At 41.9% G+C, this 25,659-nt stretch overlaps 1 protein-coding gene across 3 annotated transcripts in view; it reads left to right on the top strand.

Moving 5' to 3' along the window:
• The window catches only part of XPO6 (exportin 6), a 60,827-nt gene that overhangs the window by 11,901 nt on the left and 23,267 nt on the right, over positions 1-25,659 (top strand). For all 3 annotated transcript variants that reach the window (XM_068908258.1, XM_068908257.1, XM_068908256.1), the window contains exons 2-8: positions 5,590-5,680; positions 7,307-7,419; positions 10,728-10,925; positions 15,324-15,483; positions 15,905-15,982; positions 21,506-21,959; positions 25,520-25,646. In XM_068908258.1, coding sequence (XP_068764359.1) covers positions 5,590-5,680; positions 7,307-7,419; positions 10,728-10,925; positions 15,324-15,483; positions 15,905-15,982; positions 21,506-21,959; positions 25,520-25,646 — 1,221 coding nt within the window. The remainder of the gene's footprint in view (positions 1-5,589; positions 5,681-7,306; positions 7,420-10,727; positions 10,926-15,323; positions 15,484-15,904; positions 15,983-21,505; positions 21,960-25,519; positions 25,647-25,659) is intronic.

Below are 25,659 nucleotides of genomic sequence, written 5' to 3'. Positions count from 1 at the left end.
GGTCAGATATTTTTAAGGGGGGGGGGGGATCATCTTTGGTCTTATGCAAACTAAAATTAGTGATATATTTTCTATTAAAGTAAAAGTACATGTCTAGAATGCAATCCAAAGAATATCCCTACATCGAGTTGATGCAACCCTAAATATTTACTTATTTATAATTTATATGTTCTCATGTTTATTCTTTACAGTAAGCGTACTACACTGCTTTTGCTCAGTTATTCTCCAGAACTGGGTGAGTAACTCATCCCAGCTGACTGTTTTAGTCATAAGGCTGCAGACTAAACTAAAATTGTTATTTAGTTCTATTTTAAGTAGCACAATGCAAAGATTTTGCTTCTTCAGAGCCTTATGAGATAACATGATGAAGCGTCCTAAGATGCCATAACTTATCAAATATCTATATATTTTTTCTTAATCACCAGAAGTCAGGTAATGGTTCTCCCATCTTAAAATATAATTGCACGTTATCCATGGAATCAGCTGATTTATCCAGATTTTGCAGATACCCTTTTTGCTACTCTGATGGATGGAGAATGTTTTTGAATGTGTGACTATTTGGCAGCAAATTGTAATTACTTCTGTCAAACAGGTAGCTCTAATCTCAGCTGTGAATCCGTCTCTTTCCTAATCCCATCAGATGGGTATGGAAGCTTTGGCGTTCATAAATGAATGGTGTGAGTAAGCATCTACACACCTCTCATGTAGTAACCATTATAAGAACACCTTTAATAAGGTCCACGAGACAAAAATGGGGATGGTAAGGAAGTAGAGGGAGAGTGCTTGGGATGTGTGTTGTCTCCCACCCTTACCTACATGGAGTCGTGCTCGGATCAGATGCCGCAGTTCCAAGAAAAGCCGACCTGTGGCGTAGCTGGCATCTGCCCGGCCCTTTGTGGAGGGGACTCAACTTGGCAGAATATCCGGCTCCAAACTGTTCTTTTTGCTTTGTTATCTGGGTCCATTTTAGGGTAATTCGGTTTCTGGAGGGGTCCAGATAGTTCTTGAGCTGGCACAGAGGGAGGCAGTGAGAAGGCAGCTGTGCCTGAGACCTTCCCTCTTTAGGCAGCAGTGAAGGTGTGAATTGCCTTATGAATCCCCCCCCCCCCCGTAGTTATTTGCAGAGCATAGCAGGAGCTGTTATCTGCACATCTTTAGGGGAGGATCAACTGCAACACACATCTGTCCAAGATGCTGTCTTGAAAACAGTCTCTAGGGTCAGAGTATGGGTGTCCTAATGGGATACAGTAATCTGCAGCTATCAGTGCCTTCGCATTTAAACGCACTTGCTTTCTCTCCAGTATTTGCTTATTCTGCTAACCAAGTTGTGTCCGATTGCGACATCTTTGCCTGGAGATTTTGCTGAATCTGGCAGCTAAAATCCTTTGGGCGGCAATCTTAAGGTATTGGCTCTATTGTAGCATCTAGGAAACATGAAGCGGTGCAACTGGCGTGGATAGTGACATGGCAGACTTCACCCGGATTGTTTTCAGTGAATTGTGAAGTTTTTCATGGTAAAAAGCTCACTTTACCTGCTCTGCAAGCAAGTTTCACAAAACTATATAGATAGATAGATATATAGATAAATATGTTTTTTTCTTCAAAGGGTTACAGAAAGCAAATGCCATTCCTTGAAGGTTTTCTCTAGCCCTAAATACACTGTGGGGGGACTTAGGACTTCTGAAAGTCGCATGGACTTTGACTTGTGAAAATGAGAGGGAAGTATTTCTATCTTAAATAGATTAATGTTTCACAGTGCCTTAGGAAGGTGAGGCAAACTGCCAGCCGTTACCCAGAAAATCTGCAGTAAATTTGCTAATGATGGTCCAGACTTCATGACTTTCCTTGAAAATATCTACAGTGAAATTTGCTTGTGGCCCAAATGGCTACGTTTCAGAGCGGACAGGGAAACGATGTTTCAGTAAGCAGTCATTGCCAGCCAGTGCCCAGATTTCCTGCTAGTGGTACAAGGATGGTCACTAGCTTTCGATGCTGCTAATGAAAAATAAATGGCAGGGGTTTTTTTAGAGTGGACGGGGTGGTGAACAGCACTTGCGTTTCTTCACTGTGGCCACACTATAGGGCTATGGAGTAGCTGCTGCTGGGCTGAATGTTGTTGGTTCTGACTTGCTGTGGGGTTTGATCTTGTCCTAAATGTGACGTCCAGCACAGGACTGAGGGGTGCTCTGAGGCAGTCGTTTATGTATCTGTGTTGCTGCTTAGTATCAGACTTCATCGGCGTTACTTGCTCAGGCCCAGGTGATATTTTCCTGTTCCTTCATCCCTTACTTCAACAGAAGCTTTCCTAGAAGAAAGAAAACTGCATATTGAAGTGGCTGATAGTACTGTGGTGCAACTGGAAATATTAGGCAAGTACTGCTGCAGGTCTTACAGTACTACTACTGTTGTGGTCTCACTCTAGATAATCCACTTTCTGGAGTGGCTAGGCATGTGCAGTAAGCTTCCTCTGCAGCTGGCTGACAGCGTGTGTCCTCCTTATCGTGACGACCTAGTTATCAGTCTATTTGAGAGGCAGGTGATTACAGCATGCTCCAGAAATGGTTAACTTGAGGGATCCTCAAAGGTAGTAGCACATGCAGAATGTTCCTGTCTCCCTTTTAAGTGGAGCCAAGAGCTAGAACTGGGTGCGCTGGATGGGGCTATCAGGGAGCACCCTGGGGAGAGCCCAGGAGGCTCTCCTGTTTGCAGAGCCAGTCATGGGCTGGGCTCTGATTACTTCAGACCATTTGTGCTGCTCCACCTTCCCTTGGCAGTGCCTCTAGAACAGCAGGGAGAAAGCAAACAGGAGAATAAAACAATCTCCAAGGTCGCACTGTTTCCTTCTGCCCCAAATCAGGCTTGGAGTCTAGCCAGCTTCAGAGCATATAGACCTTTCTCCATTAAAATCTTGTTTGGAGATGCCTTCTAGCTGTCAGGTGACTTCTTCCCCCAACCCTTCCCTGTCCCTTACCAGAAGGGAAAGTTAGAGGTAGTACAACTCTGAACTTGGACAAAATAATGCAGAGCAAGCATTTGTCTGGAAGCATAGTACCCCCCTTTCCTACATGATGACTAGATGTGTGCCAGATGAATCACATGACAGCTCTGTCCACAGCTAAACCATGCCTCTGGCAAACAAACCATCACGCTAACTTTGTGCTGTTCCCTTGTTTTCCTTTGACCCTTTAAATACTGTGGTGGTGATATTTTATATTAAAGATTTTTTTTAAGTATGTTCCTAAGAATAGGCTCTTAAGTAATGCCATCTTCAGAACCTCTGTGCCCAGGCATTTTAAAGTCCATGGAGGATACGTCGGGTCTTCAATATTTCTGAAGACTCTGCAGCCTACTTCCAAAACTAGGCTCATAAATCTTGCCTTTAAAAAAAGAACTGACTGTTGTGCCTGAAAACTCTTGACTTCTCTCGACTGCTCTTCCTAAAGTGTTGAATCAACTATGCTAAAGCAGTCTAGTCGTAGCGTTCCTGGGTGACGGGCTAACAGTACTTTGTGAATTGAGGCAGGCTCGGTGGGTGGAGGGGCTGGCCGAGCCGGGAAGAACAATGCTTCTGGTACGAGGAATGCTGCTGCTGCATCACATTGATGCCACCCAAGTTTGGCAGCTGCTCTTGGGAGGTTTGGCATCTGAAGCTGCTTGGTGAGATTCACTCCACTGCTGAGTGGCAAAGAACTGAATTGCAGGGATTTACTGAAACACGGGGTTTGTATGTCTGGTTCTAATTGGGAGCGAGAAGGCTGGGAAGGAATTCGTGATGATGTGCGTATTCAAGGAAGAAATATAGAAATGTAGAAATGGTAATGTGGCTATATCCTAATATCATTTAAGGACTCCATTTAATTAAAACCTTTAAGGCAAGACTCTTATCCGTGGTGTTGCTGTTATCTAGGAAATGCTGATCAACAGAAAGAAGAAACTGTTCAGTGTTTGGAAGGGTCAAGTTGAAGGTGAAGCTTACAGTGCAAGGGATCGTTTGCAAAGAAACCCGTATGAATGGATTAAAGAAGTGATAATGGATGTTTGATCTTGCTTAAGATGACAAGGCTTTGATTTGATTGGAGCTTATTTTAAGTCTTATTTTAAGTCTGTTTCCCACTAACAGTGTTTTTTGCTAAAATGGTTCCTTGATTTCTAGAGAGCGTCTTGTTTTTTAAAAAAATGAAAAGGGGGAGGGGGAAAGGTAAGAAATGCGCTGTTGCTTTGCTAAGTAATTGAAACTGCGTGGTGTCCTGCAGAGCATCCATTCTCAGCTGTTAGGAGAACAGAGCTGAATTAACTTTTCCACGCTGTTGTATTGAATTCTTGGTTCTCCTGGGGTGTTAATCTAACGTCAGGCTATTTGAGGAGATACTCTCCTGCTGCTTGAGGAAAGTCAGTGCTGTATGGTGGAAATAGGCTGCACCTCTACTTCTAGTTTCTGTTTTCTGCAGGTTGCCTCACTTGCTTATCTCTCCACAACTAGTCTCTTCCAAGAACACTGCCTGTCCTGGTTTTTGTTTCTGTTTTTGTTTGAGGAAGAAGTTTCAGTTCTCTTTAATGGATTGCTTTGCTTTTGTGCAGAAGAACATTTGGTCTTGAATCTGGATGCATTTATTATTGATAGCATGAGTTGAAAACATTAGAGGAATGACTGTGGTAGCAGAGTACCTTCCGTAAGAACACTGTTTTCCGAGGGTATCTGTTTTAAGAGTTAGACCTTAAGGAAAGGGCAGAGCAGATGGAGTGACTAAGCCAAATGTTGAGCTACTGCTAGAATAAAATCATCCCAATTCCAGAGAGATACCAAAATAAACGGATTGGTCTACTTCTTGCAAGCAGCATTTAGCAGTCACAAAACTGTAGCAACCTTACAACTGCTGTATGCTAGTCCTTCTTTTTTTTTTTTTTTTTTTTTTTTTTTAAGGACTGCAATACACTGAGCTATACACTGATTAATTCCAGTAAAAGAGCTAATCTCAGGGGGGAAAGTATTTTCTCCAAGTCAACCAAGAGAGTACCTGTATGTCACTTCAAAATTCTGGATGTTCACTAGTCTTTCAAGCTACTTCCTCCTGGGTACCATGGGTGTTTCAGGCGGCAGCGTGGCTGGGGCTCCACACTCAGGCTGGATAGTAGGTGCCCGAGTAGGTGCCCGCTATTCAGGCTTGTGCGCCTCGTGCTGCGTCTTGTTACTGCCAAATGTCTGAAAGCATGTTTACCTGACCTTGCTGTCTTTGAGGGTTTTTTCACAGGGATGAGCTAATTTATAATTGCTAAATGCCACCAAAGAAAAGAAGGAAACTGCTCTTAAGTGTTTCCATTAGAACAAATGGACTCTAAAAATTGTGTTCAAAGCTTTCACATTAGGTGAGCAAATCTTGTTGCTACTTGACTCCGTTCTGCAGTTCAGACTCCAGATTATGCTTTGTCCTATACCTGGGCCTCACTGTTTTGTTGCCTTTGCACATATGGCAAGAAGGATATTGACTTCCTTGTACTTTGTGTTATGTAGAAATCATGAGCACTTAAAAAATTGAATACAAGTCCGAGCAGAAGTTAAAGCTAACATTTTCTTTTAAATGTTGTTTCCAGGCATCTGAAGAGGCCTCACTACGGGCTTTGGAGAGTCTAATGACAGAGTTTTTCCACAATTGCACAACAAATGAACGGAAACGTGAAATAGGTGAGTTCATACCATTTTTAATGAATGGTCCGATTCGCTTTCTGCCGCTTGCATGCCTCAACAGATGTATGTTGGTGGTCATGTTAAACAACAGCAGTGGATGAAAGTGTTCTGTTTGGTGCAGAAATGGCATCTTAGCCTCTCTTACATATGACCTTGAAGTATGGGAGAATTCATCAAGAGCACTTGTTGCATGGTTTGGGGTTTTGTTGGTCCTAGGAAAAGTCTATCGATAATGTAGCAGTGGTTGACTGCTCGTGGGCGTGGAAAAGTACCTTCTTTCCTCGGAATAATAACTTGGCTGTCATATGAGAAGGATGTTAGTTTTTCTCTGCCTGTACGTTGTTGGATTGTGTGTCTTGGAAAAGCTTTGCCTTCTGTCTAGAGATGGAGCGTAGAGTTCAGATTCTTCCTATGTTAAGAAGGGAAGGCAGAAGAATGTCCTAGTTAGTGTGAAATTACAAGTGGAATTAAATAGTGAGGTTACACTTTTGGTTGGTCTTATTAATCGTGTTCTTCTGAAAACCAGTGGAGATCTCTTACAGGTGCTCTAGATTAGCTTCCTGCATCTGTGGTTAATGGGCATAAATAAGCAAATAATCCGGCTATTTGCTTTTCCTCTCAAACTTCTGCTATCTCTAACAGTGGTACCAGAAATATGGTCAACATGAAAGATGTCTTCTCAAAAGCTGGAAGAGTAAAGAATAAGCAACTAACCAATGATATAGACAGAAGTGTGTGTAAATATGTATGTATGTTAAAAAAAAAAAAAAAGTATATATCTTTTTACTGTGGAAATCACCTGCAGTGCTAGAATGAATCTAAATCAGACCTTCCTTTTCAGTTGGTATGAATTAGGTGTATAACAAGTACCATTGCTATGTTCCTAACCCTAGGGCACATGAGTCAGAAGGGAGGTCAGACCCATGTGTACTACTGATTTCTGGGATTCGCGGAGTAGTTTTGCCCAAGTTTCCCAGTTCTTGCAGAAGCTTCTGGGCTGTAGGCTATATTCCTTCAGAACTTACTGCTTAACTTAAATTCTCTTGGCCTGTAAAACAGAGCCCTCGCAGCTTTTTTTTGCGCGCGTTTTGTACGTAGTCGCTTGTTGTGAGATGACCACCGTATCTGCTCTCTGAACGTTCAGAGAAATCCTTGTTGTGCTGACCTACAGTGAAGTTATTCTGGGAGCGAACACATTAACGCAAGAACGTTTTAATGCTGTGTGTGATCTGAAGTCCTCCCCATCTTTCAGAGTGACCTGGTATCCTACCGTTTGGTTTTTATAGGTAAAACGGTAATGCTGCGTGTTGTTTGAGTTGTCTGATATTTCCTATCATAATTTAATATTGTGTGTTACTTGTATTTTAATATTAAGCTATTAGTCTAGAGTAGTACCAGTGTCAGAACTGTATATTCTAAAGTGACATGCCCATATTGTTTTCACCAAAGCCTATTGTTAGGCTGTTTTTAATACCCTTGTTTGAGCATGATTATTCCAGATTGTTTGAGTCACCTTCTGAAAATGAGGTTTCTTCCATGCTCAGTGTGCTATGTATATCATGTCTTTGATCTGTTTCCAGCTTACAAATTTTAATGTATTTTTTAATACTTTGTTTTTTTCAGAGGAGCTTTTGAATAACTTTGCCCAGCAGATAGGAGCCTGGAGATTCTGCCTCTATTTCCTGTCAAGTACAAGGAACGACTACGTAATGATGTACAGTTTGACTGTGTTTGAGGTAAGGCGTATACTGTTGTCTCCTTAGTGCCTTTTCTGTGTCTGATGCAATTTTTAGTTGACAATCAATTTCATTTGAAAATGTTCGTCTAAAATGGCAATCCTAATAAGTACAGTGATAAAGCCTACTTTTATTGCTCTCTCCTAAAGGGTTTATTTAATGGCTGATTTAGGGTAGGGGAATATGAATCTTTGCACGCAAATTACAGAATTACTTTCCTGGCGTCTCTTAATACAAATTTCCTACAATTTCAGAGTCTGCTTGAGTTTTCTGTACAATGCTTTTAAGAGTGTTATTGCCTTCATACTTTTCTAGGGACAGAAATGAATGCGTGGTTATCTGCTGCTAGCTACTACAGACTGTAATGCTAAGAGGAAAGGCAAAGTTACTGTTTTCTGACGTTTAATAGTTGCAGTTGATGCTCTTGTGAACTATATCCAACAAGTTTATATGCTAGTTGTAGAGGGAAGGCTGCTCTTAAACCACATCTCACTTCTTACCTATTTATAAAAGAGAGCAAAGTTATAGTTAGAAGCCTGACTGTTAACTTTTTTTTTGGTATAGCTATTTGAAGAAACAAAAGCATCCTTTGAGCAGTTCCGTTTGCTCAACCGCTTTCTCGGTGAGCAGCGCAGAGTCTTACCCTAATGAAATGCAATGGGTCCGTTCTGGGACTTGGTCGGTGTCATGTCTTACCTTGGTCCGTTTATAGCCTTTTCATTGGACTCTTGGCTGGGTTGGCAGCCTTGCTCCGAATTCAAGGTTTTTACACCCTTTGCTGCGGACCACTTTTTAGATAGAGCAAACAACTCTGTACTTAATGTAAGTTGTGTTATTTTCACAAATGATGTGCCCAGGTTGTTGTTGTCTAACTTTCTGAATTAAAAGGCTCACTTTATTTATCTGGGGTTGCATAGGGAGGGAGCCTAAAATACATCCGCAAACTGAATCTGCATCACCCTTCACCATCAGGCCATCCTTCCTCTCAAAAGGGGTAAGCGTGACAAAAATGGTGCAAGAGTTTGTTCCATTCTCTGGTGAAGGATGTTGTACGGTAGCAGCCTGCAGCAATTAGACCATTTTTCTTGAGGAGGAAAACATTTTTGACTGAGGCTCTGCTCCTCTGGAAGGAAGGGGGGGGGGGCGGGGAAAAAGTACTGAAAAAATAATTGTGCCCAGACCTAAGCAGAACAAAGAAATCACTGTCCAAGTGTGAACTGAGAGAAATGAGTCCACGGCTTAGCTGAGAGATTAGAATCTTTCAGTTGAGAACCTGCAGTTTCTGAAGTTAACTGTTGTAGCTGATCAGCTATGTTAGGATTGAATTCATCAGCAAAAGTATTTTCTGTGTAAACACAAGGGTCATCCTCCACTTCTTGAGAACACTCTATTTTCTAGAACAGCTAAAAGATGACAGCAGATTTGTAATAAAAATTCTCATGTCGAGTGGACAATCTTTTCCATTTTGGTTTTGGAAAAAGATAATTTTGTTTTCCCTCCTCCCGAAGTATTTGATAGGTTATGGGTAGGACAAAATTCTGTGGGCGTTAAAGCATGAATATTAACGATAAAGCATCCCTCCAGTTTTATTGGAGCTTCTGAAATTCTTTTTCTGGACTTACAGTGAATAACTTGTTTCCTTGGTTTTGCTGATTTAGGAGAAAAAAAAAAGTTATTGGTTGTAAGCAGTACTTCAAGACAGTTATCTTTTCTGCAAACCAAAAAGCAGCCTCTTTGGGGCACTTCACTTATAAATCTCAGTGAAACCTCTATACTGTGAATTGGGGTTGTTTGTACCATGATTACAGCCTTCCATTTTGTGCAACAAAGCCCTTCACTGCACAGGATTTCTTGGTTTCAAATTCTCCAAACTGTGTCTGCAAATGGGTGCAGATATTGCCTCGGTAGCAGGCCTCCTGAATAAGTTACCCTGAGAGCTTTGGCTACTAATACTCCAGAGGCCCTAAATGGGATTGTAGCATTGCAGGAAAGTAATTTTGCAGCTGTACCTTCTTATGGATTTTGTCCATTTTAAAGTGGGCTAAAAGCTTTCTGTTAAAGTGGTGTCTTGTGGCTGCAAAGTTCTTGAATTGTAAGGTGACCTCCCAGCTTAGCCCTTCAGGAGACCTTTGCTGCATCAGGTTCACTTAAAGCAGAAACTTGTTTCCTCTTTTTCTGCCTCATGTGGGGTTGTGCTTTCCCCTTTCAAAGGGTCCAGGGTTAAAAGATGGTGGAAAGGCTTTATTTTATATGTAAATTAGTTCTACTTGACCTGGAACTGGTTAAATTGATGCAAGCTAGTTGCTGTCACTTGCCAGTTGATTGAAAAGCTCGCCTATTCAAAACTATATTGGTAACAGTTTCTGGGACAGTGAAGCGCATCTCATGCAAAACTGCTTGATGGTGGAGTCACTCTTCAAGTCTGTCACTGTTCCGTTGTTGTTGTTAGAGCTTGTACCTGTACACTGCATGGTTTATGAGAGATGAGCTCCGCGAGTTTTGCTCAGCAGCTTGAGATGTCACTGTCCTGGTTGTCTGAGTACTCCGTTAGGTAGCAGCAAAGCTTGTTCCAAGTTACAGTTAATGGTGCAGGGCTTGTACTCTCTATTCGGCTGCTCTTGATCTGCCTAGATTTTATTAGCTTAAACAACCCGTAAAGGTGAGTTTATGCAAAGATGTCAGAGATGGTACCAAACTGCTGAGCAGTCATAACATGTTACATTTCAGCTCTTTGCCCAGTGAGGCTGTGTACGTGCTCTAACATACAGCGTCCATTTGAAGTGCTCTACAAAAAGAGAAAAATCTTCTGTTTAACCTACTAATATCTACTTGTTTCCTTATCTGCAGGTCTGCTCGTGGCAGCAGGGAGAGTTGAACTAGATGAAACGTAGATGCTTAAGTTTTGATTCATGCTCGGTCAGGTAGAGGCATGGGTAGATGCATGGCTATTGAAAGCTATAGCCTTCTCCCTGTCTGCATTGTGGCAGGCAGCAGGAACCCTGCGTTATGTGTCTGAATACTCTCAATGAGAATAGCACTTACTTGGCTTTCGTGGTAAACTTGGTAACTACGTTTCTGGCTGCTGCTTTTTTTTTTTTTTTCTTTTCCTCCTTTCAGGTAATTTTTTACCCAGACTTCAGTTAAGGAAGTTATGATTAAATGTATTAAGATACTTTTCCTGCAGACTCCATACCTGGTATCTTTGGGTTAAATTATCCTGTTCAGACACCTAACTGTTCAACTTAATGAAGCACTTCCTTTGGTGTGTCTAAGATGTGCTCATCTGGGAGGCCTGTTTCTTTTTCCAGAACCTAATCAATAAGATGTGGCTTGGGGTGCCATCTCAAGACAAAATGGAGATCCGCAGCTGCCTGCCCAAGCTTCTTCTAGCTCACCACAAAACTCTGCCTTACTTCATCAGGAACAAACTCTGCAAAGTGATTGTGGATATTGGCCGACAAGACTGGCCAATGTTCTACCATGACTTCTTCACTAACATTCTGCAGGTAAGAATGTATCTTTGGAAAAGAGGCTGAAGTTTGTAAAGAAAAAACTAGTTTAATTTGTGGAGAGAGATTATATTGTTTCCTTGAATAGTGACTTCTCTTGACAAAGGTTAAATAAGAAACAATTGCACGAAAAAGAAAGTTGTAGGTTTTTCTAATTCCTTTTCCTTTAGTTTTTCAACTAACTTGTAGCTTCTTACACATTCTATTTTTTTTTTCTAGTGTTATGTTGAGATTAAGTGGAGCCTTCTTCTGACATTTAGGGACAATTAGTTGATCCCTGGTGCTCTGGTGACTGCTGGAAGAAAACCAAGAAGGTGCCTTGATGGCAGATCTGCTAATGCTTCCTTGCTGGCAGAGCAACACAGATGTGCTGCGTTGAATTGCCAATATGCTACATGATCTGACAGATGAGCTCCCGTGAGCGTTGCTGCAGCAGCCTTAATAAATCAGAGCCCACTGCACCTCGGTGCCAGTTCTCTGCCATAGCAGCATCAGCAGAAGGGAACGTGTGCTGTAGAGGTTAACTTTATACTAAGATGCTGGGGACACTAGTTCCCTTTTGCTAATTCTGTCAGGGTGAATCGTCTCAAACTACCGCACCAAGTTTTGCCAGCAAGTGTGTCTCGGCACCCTCTGTTTTAGTTACAACAGTAGTCTGGGATATGTCTGTGAAATGAGTCTACTAAGAATGCTGAGTAGCTGCTTTACTGTACAGTCGAATGGCTGGCCACGTGAGTAGTGTTTCCCCAAGCCTTCCGGGCTGCTTTGTAGCTCACGTGGACCTGTGGTGTCCCTGGTGATGCTGTTGCTGGTACCTAAACCAGCTAGTGTAAAGCTGCCTTGGCTAAATTTATACAATGCTGCTGCTGTGCAATGCTGCAGGCAAAGGTGTGACTGAAGTCTTGGCCTGCCCTAGTTCTTGTGATCTCTATGAACTTAAGCAATACTCAAGAAGTTTCTAAAGTCTTTCTGACCATAATTTGAAGTTCCTGGTTAGTCTTCTGTGCAGAGTTATGCAGGTGAAGCTCTCTTGTGAATATACTCAGCATTTTAGCCTTTGGCTCGGATACCTTGCCAAACGGATCATGTTCGTGTAATATTTTTGACAAAGGAACAAGAGTGTGCAACAAGTATCAACTGCACTTTGAATTTTAAATATTTAAGTGTGGTTGTTGAAAATGTGCAGGTGGTGGGTGGTTCTATATAAAGAAAAAAGTCAGTAAAACCCTGGGTGGGCACTGTTGGATGACTCTCAAAAAGGAAGCTTCTGAATGAAGCTGTTGGAGATTTTCCACCAAATTCCAATGGCCAAAGTTATCCTGAAAAGCTTGGGACACCTGATGATGTAAAGTCGCTAACTGAATGCTGATGGAGACTTTTGGGCAGACCCTCACAGGAAGACTAGAATAAGTACTTGAGAGCCACAGTTGAGACAGTGCCACTGGTTTGAACGGTGTTTGTAATCCAACGTCTTCACAGTGAAGAAACTGGATGGTACAGCCTGAGCCAAACTAACAACTCGCTTGGTTCGAGCACTTCATTTCCAGTTCTTTTAAAACTGTTCATATTTGGCTTAAACAGGCCAAGTGTAAACTGAAGTGCTACACAGTCTTTTCTGCTGATGTGATTACGTTGATTTGAATGCAAGCATACCTACAGACAAGCCACAGGGCAGTTATTTGAATAAATCAAAATCCCAAAGTTTTGGGAGTTTTTCTGTTAAGACAAATGGAGTATTAATTGCAAAGTCAGAAAGTGCTAGCTTTGCCTACGAGGCTTGTTAGTGACCGAAGTAATCTTTTTTTTCTAACAGCTTCTGTAATCACGTAGTGCAATATATTGCATTTTCTTCCTGAGTTGTTCATCTTGTAAGTACTCTGGCTACTGTCTACAGTTTGGGCTTTTGGTTTCTCCTGGATTTGCAATTGAAATACCCTCTGAGCTTCTCCTTTCTTTTCTAGGAATTTGGAAGTTATCTAAGTGATTGCAGAGCCCGTTTTGGGGACCTTGCTTTCCTCAAGCCCCCTTCTGGGCTCAGCTTCTGAGGGAGTGTTCCCATGAAGTTAGTTTCGATAGCGCGGACCTTCCAAAAACGTTCAGAGAAAGTGTAGGAAGAATATTAATATTGAACTTTAAGACCCCCAATTTATGAAGAGTAGCAAAGGAATGAAGTCCTTTTGGAGCTGCAGATAAGCCCTATCTCAACTCCTCCTTCTAAGATAATTTGAATAACTGTTTGATTATTTAGGATTCAGTTGTATCTCAGTACTCTAAATAGTCTCTGAAACTATTATTGACCCACTAGAGGGAAAGTAACTTGGGCTATTGTGCTATCATTGTGCAAAAGCAGAAATTTTTCTTGGAAAACGCTGCTTCTGTGAAGGGATGAATTCGTTTAGCATCAGCAATGCCACGCAGTGGCACTTCAGTAAACTTCCTGGTGTTGTCTGAAAGTGTGCTGAGGAAATGTTAAATCTCTTCATCGTTCACCAATGTGTTTCATATTTCATTAGCTTTTCTTTTCTAGCTGTCTGCTTCTGTGCCAAACATCTGCTTCAAACACCTGGTTTAGGGTCATGTCTGAAGAAAGAAATAACGGCTGTGCTGTTTGAAGAGGAACAGGGATCTGGTCTTTTTGGTTTTGTGCCCCCCCCCTCTCCCCCCCGCCTTCATTAGCACAGCACCAATGTGGAAGAGATTAATAACCATTAGGCTTACTGGTAAACTCAAATTTAATGTATGGATATGGTCTGAAGCTTGGATTTTTTTTTTTTTGAGGGAGAGATTTTTTTCTCCTTTTGTTTCTTGGGCTTAGTTAAGTGTAGATAGATCTGATTTCAGTGATTTGAAGAAAGGGTATAGAGAGGGGTTACTCTTGTGAATTTAAAAAAAAAAAACCTCTTTAAAATATGAAGTCCTGTTGCATTAATAATATGAACTAATAATCTCACGATAAAAGATCAATTATTCTCCGAGTACTGGTGAGTCCTGGGAGATCCGGTGGCAACAGCTGAAGACATTACTGCTGTCCTGCCTGAGACTGCTGCCTTTATGGTCCCTTTTGAGCACAAAACCTCAATTTACGATGAGGAAGGTCAGACTGATGGGGAGATGGCTTATCCTGTGCGCGTTTCCGTTCTGCCAGCCCCACCACAGGGCTGCTAACCTCTGGCAGAGGAGCTGTGGCAAACGGGTGATAGCAAGAGTCTTAACTTGTCATATCAAAACTTTTGTCTGCCCGAAACTCGTGGAGCTCATGCATCAGAAGGTCCCTGCGCAAAGCTATTTACTTACCATGAACACCAGCTAGAACTGAAAAAAAAGAACCCAAACTTTCCAAGCTGTCTTTAAGCTCATCATATATGCCCTCCAGCCTGCTTTCTGAAAACCAGACTGGCATCTGTTTTAGACTAAGAGCTCACATATGGGCTTTCCTTTTCACATGCTTCTCTAAACTGTGTAGCCTGAGCCGTTTCAAGTCAGCTTGCCTCTGATTTGTGGGGGGAGCTCAGTATGAACAGGACTGAGATCAGTCTGCATTACTTAATATATGATATAAGGTTTGCTTGTAGTGCTTGTGATTGGCTTTGTGTTCTCCTCCCGCCGGCCCCCAGGGTTAGTACATAAGTTGCTTTGGATTCTCCAGGCCAGCAGAGAAGAGCAACGTTTTTCTTTTTTAAGCTGAAAATAAAGCTTTGTCCCGCTTGAATTTGTCTCTCATAGCCCGGAGTCTAATGAAGGCAAAAATCGTTGCTTTCTCTGGCCCTGCTCCCGTGTTTTCTGTACCTGATAGGAGTCTTTCTTTTCAGAAGATTTGCTGTGATTTTTAGTGTGAGATCTGATGCAGAGGCAGGGAGAGCTCGTATCTCTTGCCAGTGTTCTGCGGGCGTTCAGTATTGGCTGCCACTGTTTGTCAGGTATTAGAAGGAACGCGACTTTTTTTTGTTTGTTTTCTTTTTAAATGTCGAAACTGCTCGGCTGGTGGCACGGGCTCCTGAGCGGCTCCAGAAGCAGCCCCGTTACGTAGCGAAACCGCTGGCGCTGAGGCAATTCTGAGAAGTGGTGATGTCGGCAGGCGTCGGGCAGTAAACGAGGAACAAACTGCTACTAATAAACATGTTGGAACAGCAGATGCGGGCAGTGGCATTAAGAAAGCTCTCTTGAAACCCCGAGGACTCCCCTGGTGCTTGAACTGTTGCAGCATTGTGAATTAGTGTCTCAGGAAATCAAATGCCTGCAGTCCTCTTCGCTCAACGTGCAGCGCTGTAAACTGCGGAGATCGATGCTGCCTTAGTCTCGAAACGCTCGTGAACTGCTAATAGTATTCCTGATTTTGTATGTGCGGTCTGACAGTTTTGCAGAATGTTATACCGTGTTTGTGTGGTCTCCTTTCAGTTAATTCAGTCTCCTGTGACCACTCCTCTGGGACTGATCATGCTGAAAACTACTTCAGAAGAACTGGCGTGTCCGCGCGAGGACCTTAGCGTAGCCCGGAAGGAAGAGTTAAGGAAGCTGCTCCTGGACCAGGTGCAAACAGTACTTGGGCTCCTCACAGGTATGAGTTAAACCGCTCTTGCGGCATTGAAACAAGCGTCGTCTTTCGCCGTCCCTCAGATGCTAGCAGGCTCACTCCTTCACTGTCCAGTGAAGCAAGGTGAGGGCTCTATGGTGACTGCTTCCTTCTGGTTGAAGATTTTCAACTCTACCGCTTGCGTGCCTGACTCAGCTTACTACGAAACAAGCTTATGTAGCAGAGCAGATGTATAGCTCTAAGTGCCCTCTTATTTATGAAGAGGGATTTAGATTGTGTATGTAAGCACTTGGTGATTTCTTCAAGTTCATTAAGAGAAGAGGACGTTCCTTGTCCAAACACTGTATAAACGTGTTCTACCAAAGTTCTTTCAAGTCTCTAATATGTTTGTTAGAGGAATTTGTTTTTATTAGCAGGCGATTTTAAAGAATGTCTCTTTGGCCAGGTATTTTGGAGAGCATCTGGGACAAACACAGTGTTACTGCTGCCACTCCGCCACCATCCCCAACTTCAGGAGAAAGTGGTAAGGATGGCTAAAACTGAGTTACTTCTACCTTAAATTTAAAGTAGATGGGAATAATATCTTGTAGCTTAACTTGCAATGTGTGGCATAGATTCCTTCCTTTACTGTCTGACCTATTGTGATAACCTTTTCCTAAAGCTGTATGTAGGCCAAAAAATTTCTGGTCAGAAAGACGCATCTTACCAGAAAAAGCAACTTCCACAGCAGGGGATGAAAATGAAAATGCTCCTCGGCTGAAAATGCTGCCTCCTTCAAGAGGGCACATATAGCTTCCTGTTGCCTTCAGATAGGAAAAAGCTTTTTTTGAAGTGTCAGTTCAAAATGCTGTACCAGCAGTGAGTTGACATTGCCATCTATGAATTACAGCTGTAAAAGCACATCAAAAGCCAGAGGAGCAAAACCGCAGCTCTAATTACATATATTTAAAAAAATAAAGTGACTGGGACTTTGTACACATACCTGTGAAAGCTTATTTTCTACCTACTTCTGTTACAGTCTTTCATGGTTGTTTGTCTGATGTATGCTCATTTACATATGTAATCCTTAGTTACCTTTGAAATGGATAGCACACTTCTCGGTTCTTGTACTTTGAGTACACTTCACTTGCCCTTTTAAGGCTAAATAGGGGACAGCTGTTGGTGTAGAGGTCACCCCAAGCATAAAGGCCGTCTTGATGACTACCAGTTTCTCTGGTATGTTGATGTAGCAAGGGCCTTTTTTACAAGCTCACCTAAGATTTGCTCTCCAGCAGCACATGGTGTGTTCATTCCTGCTTCTCAGAATATGAAGCAAGAAGAAACACTGTGATGCTGTGAAATCACCCTTTTGTTTAAAAATTCTTATGTTGGCTCTATCTACTTTAAACAAGATAAAAGGAGAGCCTTAGGCTCAGGAAACCTATAATATCCAGTTGCATATGAGGGGAGGCAAAACGCTTATGGATCTGATATTTGTTTCTCCAGGGTCATACTGATACAGAGTTGTGGTCAGTGTGTACTGTGTTTCTGTGAATTAGCAAAACTCTGGCAAGGACCTTTGACTCATTTGTCTTTAGGAGCTTAAGTTAAAGGTTGCAGATCACTTCCTTGCAGCCAAATGGCACTAATCGGCTCTTCTGTGTTAAGTTTTGGTGTTTCGATGTGATGTAAAATTATCCCCTTTAAATTAGAATTGGACAAGAATTTCAAGTGCTTCTGTCCTAGAAAAGCATAAGACACTTTTGCATTCATATGTAAAATAAAAAAACCTAAACTTAACTCATTTTAAGGAGAAAATTCTGCTGCAGTCAGCAAATGTTTTAAAAAAAAAAAAAAAAAAAAAGACGAATTCAACCTGGGAGTGTTGTTTTGCAAGAGTGAACTACTTGGGGAGGGCAGGAATGCTAACTTCACCTGCCCTGCCAGCAAGTGCTTCACCATACTGTGATATGACATTAAAGAAAATTGTCTTCCAAGGCAAAAAGCTGATTAATGCTAGTTTCAACACTGTTGGTAGCAAGTGACTCAGTGGTCAATAATGCTGTATTTGTACAAAACAGCTTGAATTGCTTGGTAAGCCAAACGCACTCTAGCAGAGTGTTATTTGATACAGTCAAATTCAAGGTCATGCCTACAGAACGCGGTACTGCACCTTGGAGAGCAATTTTAAGAATTCTCATTCAGTGTGAGTTTTGGAGTGCTAATAACTTAAACTGGGATAATTCACAAATTCTCTGTGTTGTTGTCTGGATTTGTAATAAAAAACATTCAATGGAACAAAGTCTGGGATCATTCTCAGTTGAAGCCCATTTGAAATGACCTTTCAGTTCCTCAGCAAATCACTGGATGTTACTTGTGTTGAGACAGTTTCTCCTCATCTGTGCATTCAACTGCTGGTAACTTTATGTAGATAATATTTCTCAAAGTGAGCATGTGCTGAATTTCCTACAGGTTCAAAATCCTCTGGGTCTTCCTCATCTCCCTCTTTTAAACAGCAACAAAAGAAAGACTTCTCACATAGTCTATTTTCAAGATAGTTTCTAGTAATTCAGACTGCACTGATGGTTCCTTTAGAAATGCCAGGCTGAATTTCATCAGTTTCTGCCTATGAAAATTTTTTTATTTGAAACTCTTTTTTTTATTTTTTCTGTGATGTCTTGACTGCTGTCTCCTTATTAAAACTAACTAGCTGCACTTCAATTTCCTGAAGTCCAAAATAGGCGTTGAGTGCTTCACGCTTCTGTCCATTGATTGCTCACTTTCTGTATTTTGTGATGGACTTTTTCTGTTTTGATTTTTGTTAACTAAATGTCCTCTGGGTCACTGTTTGATCTGATGGGTATTAAGGTTCACGGAATGGAATAAGAGTACCAGTAGGAATGCTAACATTTAGAACCAAAAATGCATTCTAGACTCCCTAAACTGGAGTTTAAAGACAGACAAACAATCAGTAGCAGTTGGGTGACTGTAGTGGCTTTGGGAGTGCTTTTCAGGGTTTATTTGCAGACGGAAATGAATGCATGTTTGGAAGGTGAACTCTGCGGGAAACATGGGTTCAGTGATAGTCTACAATGTATATGTTAATTGTTTCTCTGTCCTTCAGTTGAAATTAATGGTGTTCCAAAAGGCAAAACAAGCTTTTGAGTCCCTATAAGTCTTTAATATCTTCTGTTAGAGCCAAACTCTCTTTAGGGACTTGGTAAATCTATAGTGCTTCCTTTTTTTGCACAGAGAAACAAAGTGAAGAAGTTACTTGCGAGTCCTGTGTAGTTTTTAAATGACATTTAAAGACTATGCTAAACTCATTTCTTATACCACGCGAGCAAAGGAACTGTTGTTGTTGTATTGGGAAACAACAGTTGTCCTGTATTGGGAAACACTTGAGTTACTGGATCAGTGTAGAATTTACTTGTCACTAATCTCTCAGGCTCAAAATGTTTTCTTTGCATGGTTTATCTCTTTACTTGACGAATACCTTCCTTTTGGCATATTCACTGATGCATGGTAAACAAATGAGTAACAGAAGTAAACGTTTGCTGCTTCTTACTCCTGCAAAACTAACAGGATCCCAGCCCCCTCCAAGAGTTTTCTCCTTGTGCATGAATGCAATTGTACCTGTAAATTTATTACCTGTTTACAAAGATAACAAATATAACTTAAAATCCCTTAAACGCTGAGCTTCAGTGATTTAATTGGTTGCGAGATTGCTATTCAGACCAAGTGCTACGAATTACAAGGGCTTAATTTACAATCTCTTGCTGAGGCTGATGTATTAAAAGATAAGAATCTTAACTTCATTGTCTGATTTTGTGGAATTTACTGGCCTGGATATTTGAAATACATAGAAGCGTATCTACTTTTGTAAAAAGCCCAATGCAAGCAGCTCTTGAATTGCAGCATGCTTGTGAATGTAATGATGGGGACCCCGTTGATATTTAGACTTGAAGTGCAGAGTTAACTAACTCAGCTGAAGTAACATGATACATGAAAAAGCTTTTGGGGTGGAGGAAAGGGGAAAGAATCAACCCTAAGGTTGGCAGGCAGTTCTGAATTTAGTGATGCAAGACTTTTATCTTAATTGAAACTGAAAGCTTAAAAGGAATCTGTTCATCATTCACACTTCTGAGCGCTTTGGAAGCAGCTCAGTAAATAATATCTCTTTTTCTCATACTGCTACTGTGTTGAGTCACTTCACTTTCAATAAATGTACTCAGATATCTTCTGGAGAACTGTAAGTTCTCTACTGTGGTGAGTGCTCGTGGATTTTTAAAGGTGAAGGTGTTACTCATTCTCAGGAGAGAAAATTATATTGAATGACATGGAGAAGGTGAATCGATTTTCAGCTTGTGGCCTGTGGAGGCCTGTGAGTTAGCAGGCAGTCTAGTTGATAGCATCTGCTTGGATTTCTGTAAAGCTTTCAACAAGGCTTCTTACTAAAAGCCTCTGGGAAGGCAAGGCCATCATGGGATAAGGGGAGAGTCTCTGCACTGATCAATGGGCGAAAAGGTAGGAGGTGAAGGATGAGTGGAAATGGTCCGTCCTTGCAATGGCGGGGAGGTCACCAGTGGAACACTGCTGGGGCCTGTGCTGATGAGCATACTCATAAAAGACCTTTGAAAAGGGGTCTGCAGTGAGACAAGGTTTGCTAATGGCACCAAGATGGTCAGAATAGTAAAAAGAGGGCTGACTGAAGACTTGCAGGGAGATCTTGAAAGTCTCTTGACTGGGCAAATGGCAGGTGAAATGCAATACCAATAAAAGCGTAAGGCGCTTTTGGCGAGGAGGAGCAACACTCATCTCATGCCAAATCACGGGCCGTGAGCTGACCTTTACTACGCAGGATCAACTTAGTGTTACGCTAGATAATTCTATGAAAGCTTAACGGTCAGTAGCAAACTAGAACGGAGCACTACCGTGGTGCTGCGTGAGATTGTTGAGTAGCGGGTGCGGTTCTGGTCCTCCCCTATCAAAAAGGATAGAGCAGAATCAAAAGTTTTGTGGAACAGCAGTGAAGATGATTAAGGGTCTTGAATGGCTTCCATGTAAGGAACAAGACAGCTAGTACTTGTCACCCTCAACAAGAAATTGAGGGGAAGGAGCTGCAAGACAGAGCTATCAATTGAGTGACATGACGAAGGTGAATGGAAGGCCTTCCTCCCCTTCCCCCCCCCCCAGCTGTTTCTTTGTTTTACAAGAAAGAAAGAAATGAAACCAGCAGATGACAGGCTCAAAACAAAACAGGGTAGTTCTTCACTCGACCTATAGTTAAGCTGTGGAACTCTGTCATGGGATGTTGTGAATACTGAAAGTTTATGTGGGTTCAATGGGAGGCTGGACAAAATCGTGGAAGATGAACCATGTCGAGCTGTGAGGAATTCTTTAAGCTCCATCTGATTCAGGAAACCCCTGTACTTCAAATGGTTGTAGGCTGAGAAATACGATATGTGCTTGTGGTAAGCTTTTGGTCACTCTGAGAGAAGGTACTGGCCTTTGGTCTGCCTCCGTACGTTCTCTCATATAATCCACGAGCTGTCGTGTGCAAGCAAAACCGACTTGGCCAAGTTTCATTCTAGTATGGATGCACCAGAGAATTTTTGCAAGCTTACATCAAGGATGCTCAGCTTCATGAGGGGAATGAGTTTTATAATAAATCCCTAAAATACACCCTGTGAAATCGCTATTATCACCTTTTCCAAAACACTGCATGTGTATGTCAGTAAGGCTAGAAGGGCAGTACTGCGCTGCCACTTAAGTATTTGTTTGTTTGAAATAACCCCTCCCAGCAGTTTGTCTGATCTGATGTGAAATCCGAGCAAAAAATTTAGGAAAGCTTTGGAATACAAAATCACTAGGATAAGAGGAGGACTCCCGTGTTATTTTGCAAAGCTGTTAATCCTATGTTCATCTTGGGCATATATTTGTACGCTAACTTGCTCAATGGCAGAGGCTCCAAATGGCTTTTGATATGTAGCCGGAGCTTACAAATGCGTTATCTGAAGGTGCTTGCCTTGATTTGTAATGCAGGTATGTGTGCTTTGTTTCCTAGGTGACCTGTTAAGTAGCCTGTTGCAGAGTCCCAGTGCAGCCAAATTATTGAACCAGCCAATCCCTATCCTTGATACAGAGAGTGAATATATATGTTCCCTGGCACTGGAGTGCCTGGCACACCTCTTCAGCTGGATCCCTTTGTCCACTAGCATCACCCCTTCGCTCCTCACCACCATTTTCCACTTTGCTCGCTTTGGCTGTGACACTCGGGTTAGGAAGATGTCTTCTGTCAATGGCAGCAGCCAGAACTCAGTACTGGGACAGGAGCGTGGCCGACTTGGCGTCTTGGCTATGTCTTGCATCAATGAACTGATGTCTAAGAACTGCGTGCCTATGGAGTTTGAGGAGTATTTGCTACGGATGTTCCAACAGACCTTCTACCTCCTCCAGAAGATAACCAAGGAGAATAATGCCCATACAGTGAAGAGCCGGCTAGAGGAACTGGATGAAAGGTAAGATAAACTGAACAGCTAAGTAGCTGTGCTAGGGCCTCTTGCTTTCTGAAGGACTGTCTTTATTAATTTGTGGTCATGCATGGTGTGTCTAATCACCTTTTTTTCCAGAGTTCTTTGCTGGTGGAGCCAGGCAGAAAGGTAGGTGCACAAAGGTAAGGTGCTGGCAAGGGGCTGAGTTTGCTAAGTGACCGTGGTGGCACAGGTTTGTATTCTTTCCTGTCCTCTTCCTCCCCTTCCCCCCCGTTCGTCACTGTTTGACTGCAGGTCTGAGGTGGCACAAGAGCTGAACCTGCCCTTCATTCAGTTGTAACAGAGCAACAGAAGAGGCACAGTGAGGTAAAGGAATTGCAGTATTCCCTTTTCTGGTTGGTATCTGCCTTCTCTGTCTTAAACTCAGACTTATAAAGAGTGGGTAGATATTCTGCAGGTCATGACTTGAGAGAGAACAGAAGTAATTGTGTACTCTTCAGAAGTAATTGTGTACTCTTCAGAGGCGTGACAATTCCTGATTGCTTTTTTAATTTTTACTTTTTTTTTTTGAACAACACTGGAAGATAGCTTGGGGAGCTCTGTTCAGAGCGGTGGTGAATGACTCCACCTCAGCAGCTCTCTTGCATGCTTGTTGACTGGAGGTAGCAGGGGGATTAGCAGCATCTTGGGAGTTGCGTATTCTTTTCGCTGTTTTTCAGAAAGTTACTACCATGCTCGTTGCTTAAAACAGCTCGACTCTTTAATATGAGATGTTCCTACTTGTAGAAGAGAAGGGAAGACTTGTCTTGCTGTTGTGTTGAGTGGTTGAGTCCGTGTGTTGACAGGGTGGTGAAAGAGGTGATGACTTGATGTTGCCTTTCTTTGCAGGCCTGCTGGCACGCGTTTGCGTTGGGAAGGCAGGCAGGCTGACGCTAATGTTGGCAAATGCATTGCAACTGTGCGAATGTGCCCAGCATCTTGTTACGGATGCTTGGTGATGGAAACAAATGAGTGTGGTGCTGCTGTATAAAATATTTGTTCCCAGATGCATCAGCAAGAATTGAGACTTTTTAAAAAACAACAAAAAAAACCACTTTGGTAGCCACCCAGGAGTAAACCGTAAACCCCAGGAACAAACTGTGGACCCGTTTGTGGAGAAGGCTTGCATGTTTGTTTCTTCTCTAGAATTCCCTTTTTCCATATCTTTTAGATACATTGTAACTTTGGGATAATACATCTAGATTCATTTTGACTTTTTTAACAAGGAATTCTACTTGCTCATTCTTTTTGACTAACTCTGACTTCAGTATTGCTCAGCTTCCTAAAACAAGGCATGTTCTAGTACAGTGGAAACCTGTGGACTTTGCATATGAGACACGTGCATAGAGACCCAGTGATAAAATTCTGAATATCAGAAATGCTGTCGTGGAAATCTGGAAGTCCCTGTATAAGTCAGTTCTCTCGTTTCTTCTCTGGAAAACGTCAGTAAGCAGCCTTCCTTGACAAGACCGTGCAAGGGCTATAGCTCTCTTGGCCTTTACAGAGATCATACTGCTGTATCGTTATGTTCTGCTGCTTATGCGTGTTATCCACAGAGAATGATGTCTGTAATTGAGATCTCTCTTTATTCATTATTAAAATCTGAAACAGGAATGTAACTAAGATGCTCTGGAGACTGTTTGGAAAACTCTAACTGGCTTCTGCAGGAGCAGAGCTTTCTCTGAGCTGACTCTGTCCTCAGCACGGGAGTGGCTTTGCCTAAAAGACAGGAAGATTTTCCTGTGTTCGCTTAGTGGGATAGATACGCTTTTACTTCCAAAACTAAAGAACTTACCACATGAAATTATTTTTCACTTGGACTAACAAAAGTCCCAAACAAAACTGGCACTGTTTAAACTACCTTGCCTCAGTATATTGCCCTCTTTGGAGCTTGCCTGCCCTAAGTCTGTTCTTTCCCCTGCCTCTTGTGGTGGTTAATCTTCTGTTTTATAATAAAGTCAGTGTGGTTTTGAACGGATTGTAACTGCCAGACTAGTCCAGAAAAAGAGCATTTGGCTTGTCTTTCACCTCCCTATTTGTGCTGGCTTTAGGTTGAAGATTCCAAGATATTTTATGGAATGGGAAATGTCTAGTAAGGTTATAAACGATTGCTTGGAGGTCACAACTTAGGCTTTGGGGCTTGCAGAACAGGGTGCCAAATAATTTCAGTGATCTCCGATCAGCACTTTTTTTTTTTTTTTTAAAGTGGGGGGGGGAATGTTTTGGTCTGGCTACTTAGTTTTTGCTAAATACTTTACTTTTGAAGCTTTTGGTCAGTAATGAAGACCTGTTTAGTGATGGTAAGTCTTGCCAAACAGACAGTGCTAAGTAAATGTAAATCTAACCTCTTTGCGTATTCCAAACATTGTGGTTTTTGTAGCCTTGTAAAAACTGATGATGATGCACCTTTTTGTGAGCTGGTAGTGCTTCCAATCTTGAGTGAGTTCTGGTTTAGAAGGAGCAGTTTTTCCCCTCCAAAACGGGGTGTGCAGAAGGAGAGCAGGACAGTGTAATAGGACCGGCCTGTTCAAGCATGTCTGCAACTTTGCTGCTAAACCTAGTCTCTTGTTTCTTCAAAAGAAAACCTGAAATAGTTTTATACTGTAGAACTCTTGTCATATGGGGAAGATGGGCTTCTCCGTGTGCAGCCTTGTAACTGGGTCACTGAAGCTCTTGGTATTTGTATGGTGCCGTAATGCTCTGCTCGTGTATCTGGAATGGTGGAATACTTGATTGTTTTCTGTATAGATAAACATGAAGGTGGTGTCTAACCCTGACACAGTTCATGTCGTGCAGTGCGTGTTCTTGTTGCACAGTAACGACTTACCTGCTGCGGCCTCTAATTTTCCTTCTAGTAGTAGACTCATATGAGACTCCCTGAAATTTTGGTGATGGGTTCCTATTTGGATCTTCACTTCGGGCAATCCCAAGCATTGATTATTCCTGGGTTTTGGAAAATGGCTTGCCTCTTTTTTTAAATTACAGTCTAATTCAGTCACAAAATACCAGGCTCAGTACAGCAACTTAGGAATGATGGTTGATGTGCAGTGCATAAGAAACAGTCCTTTCCAGCCCTAAACTACGTGGCTGTCCAACCACCCGTTGTAAATTTTTAACATGTGTATTGCTAACTCTTGCATTAACTTCTTGCTTTCAACTGAATCTCCTCAGTGGTACAGTTTATTTGACTAACCCTATATGTGCATTAGTAAGATGAGCCTTGCTATTAAATACTTATTTCTCTAGGGCGGGGGGTTGTACTTATTTGCAGGCCTGATGAAACTCAGTTATATTTATCTGAATATTAAAGTTGCTTTTGACTAGACTGTCTTTTCTGCTGTTTCAGGTATTAATGGAATGAAGGGTTGCCCGTCCTGTAGGTAATTGTTGCAGGGCTTTATATTTTAATTGTTCTACTGGCTATTAATTGTAACTTTCTTTTTAATGAAAGGGTTTTGAGTGAATTTAGCACTATTTCAATGAAATTGCTTTCCCTTGTAGAGTGCTTCATGTTTTCTCAATTGTGTTTTCTTTTCTTTCCTGTGTAGCTACATTGAGAAGTTTACAGACTTTCTCCGTCTCTTTGTGAGCGTCCACCTACGAAGAATTGAATCCTACTCCCAGTTCCCTGTGGTTGAATTTCTGGCGCTGCTGTTCAAATACACTTTTCATCAGGTACGTGGCTGCA

The sequence above is a fragment of the Struthio camelus genome, chromosome 15 (assembly GCF_040807025.1).
Source record: "Struthio camelus isolate bStrCam1 chromosome 15, bStrCam1.hap1, whole genome shotgun sequence".
NCBI lineage: Eukaryota > Metazoa > Chordata > Aves > Struthioniformes > Struthionidae > Struthio > Struthio camelus.
Note: the sequence above shows the minus strand (reverse complement) of the source record. Positions and strands in the feature narration are given on the sequence as shown.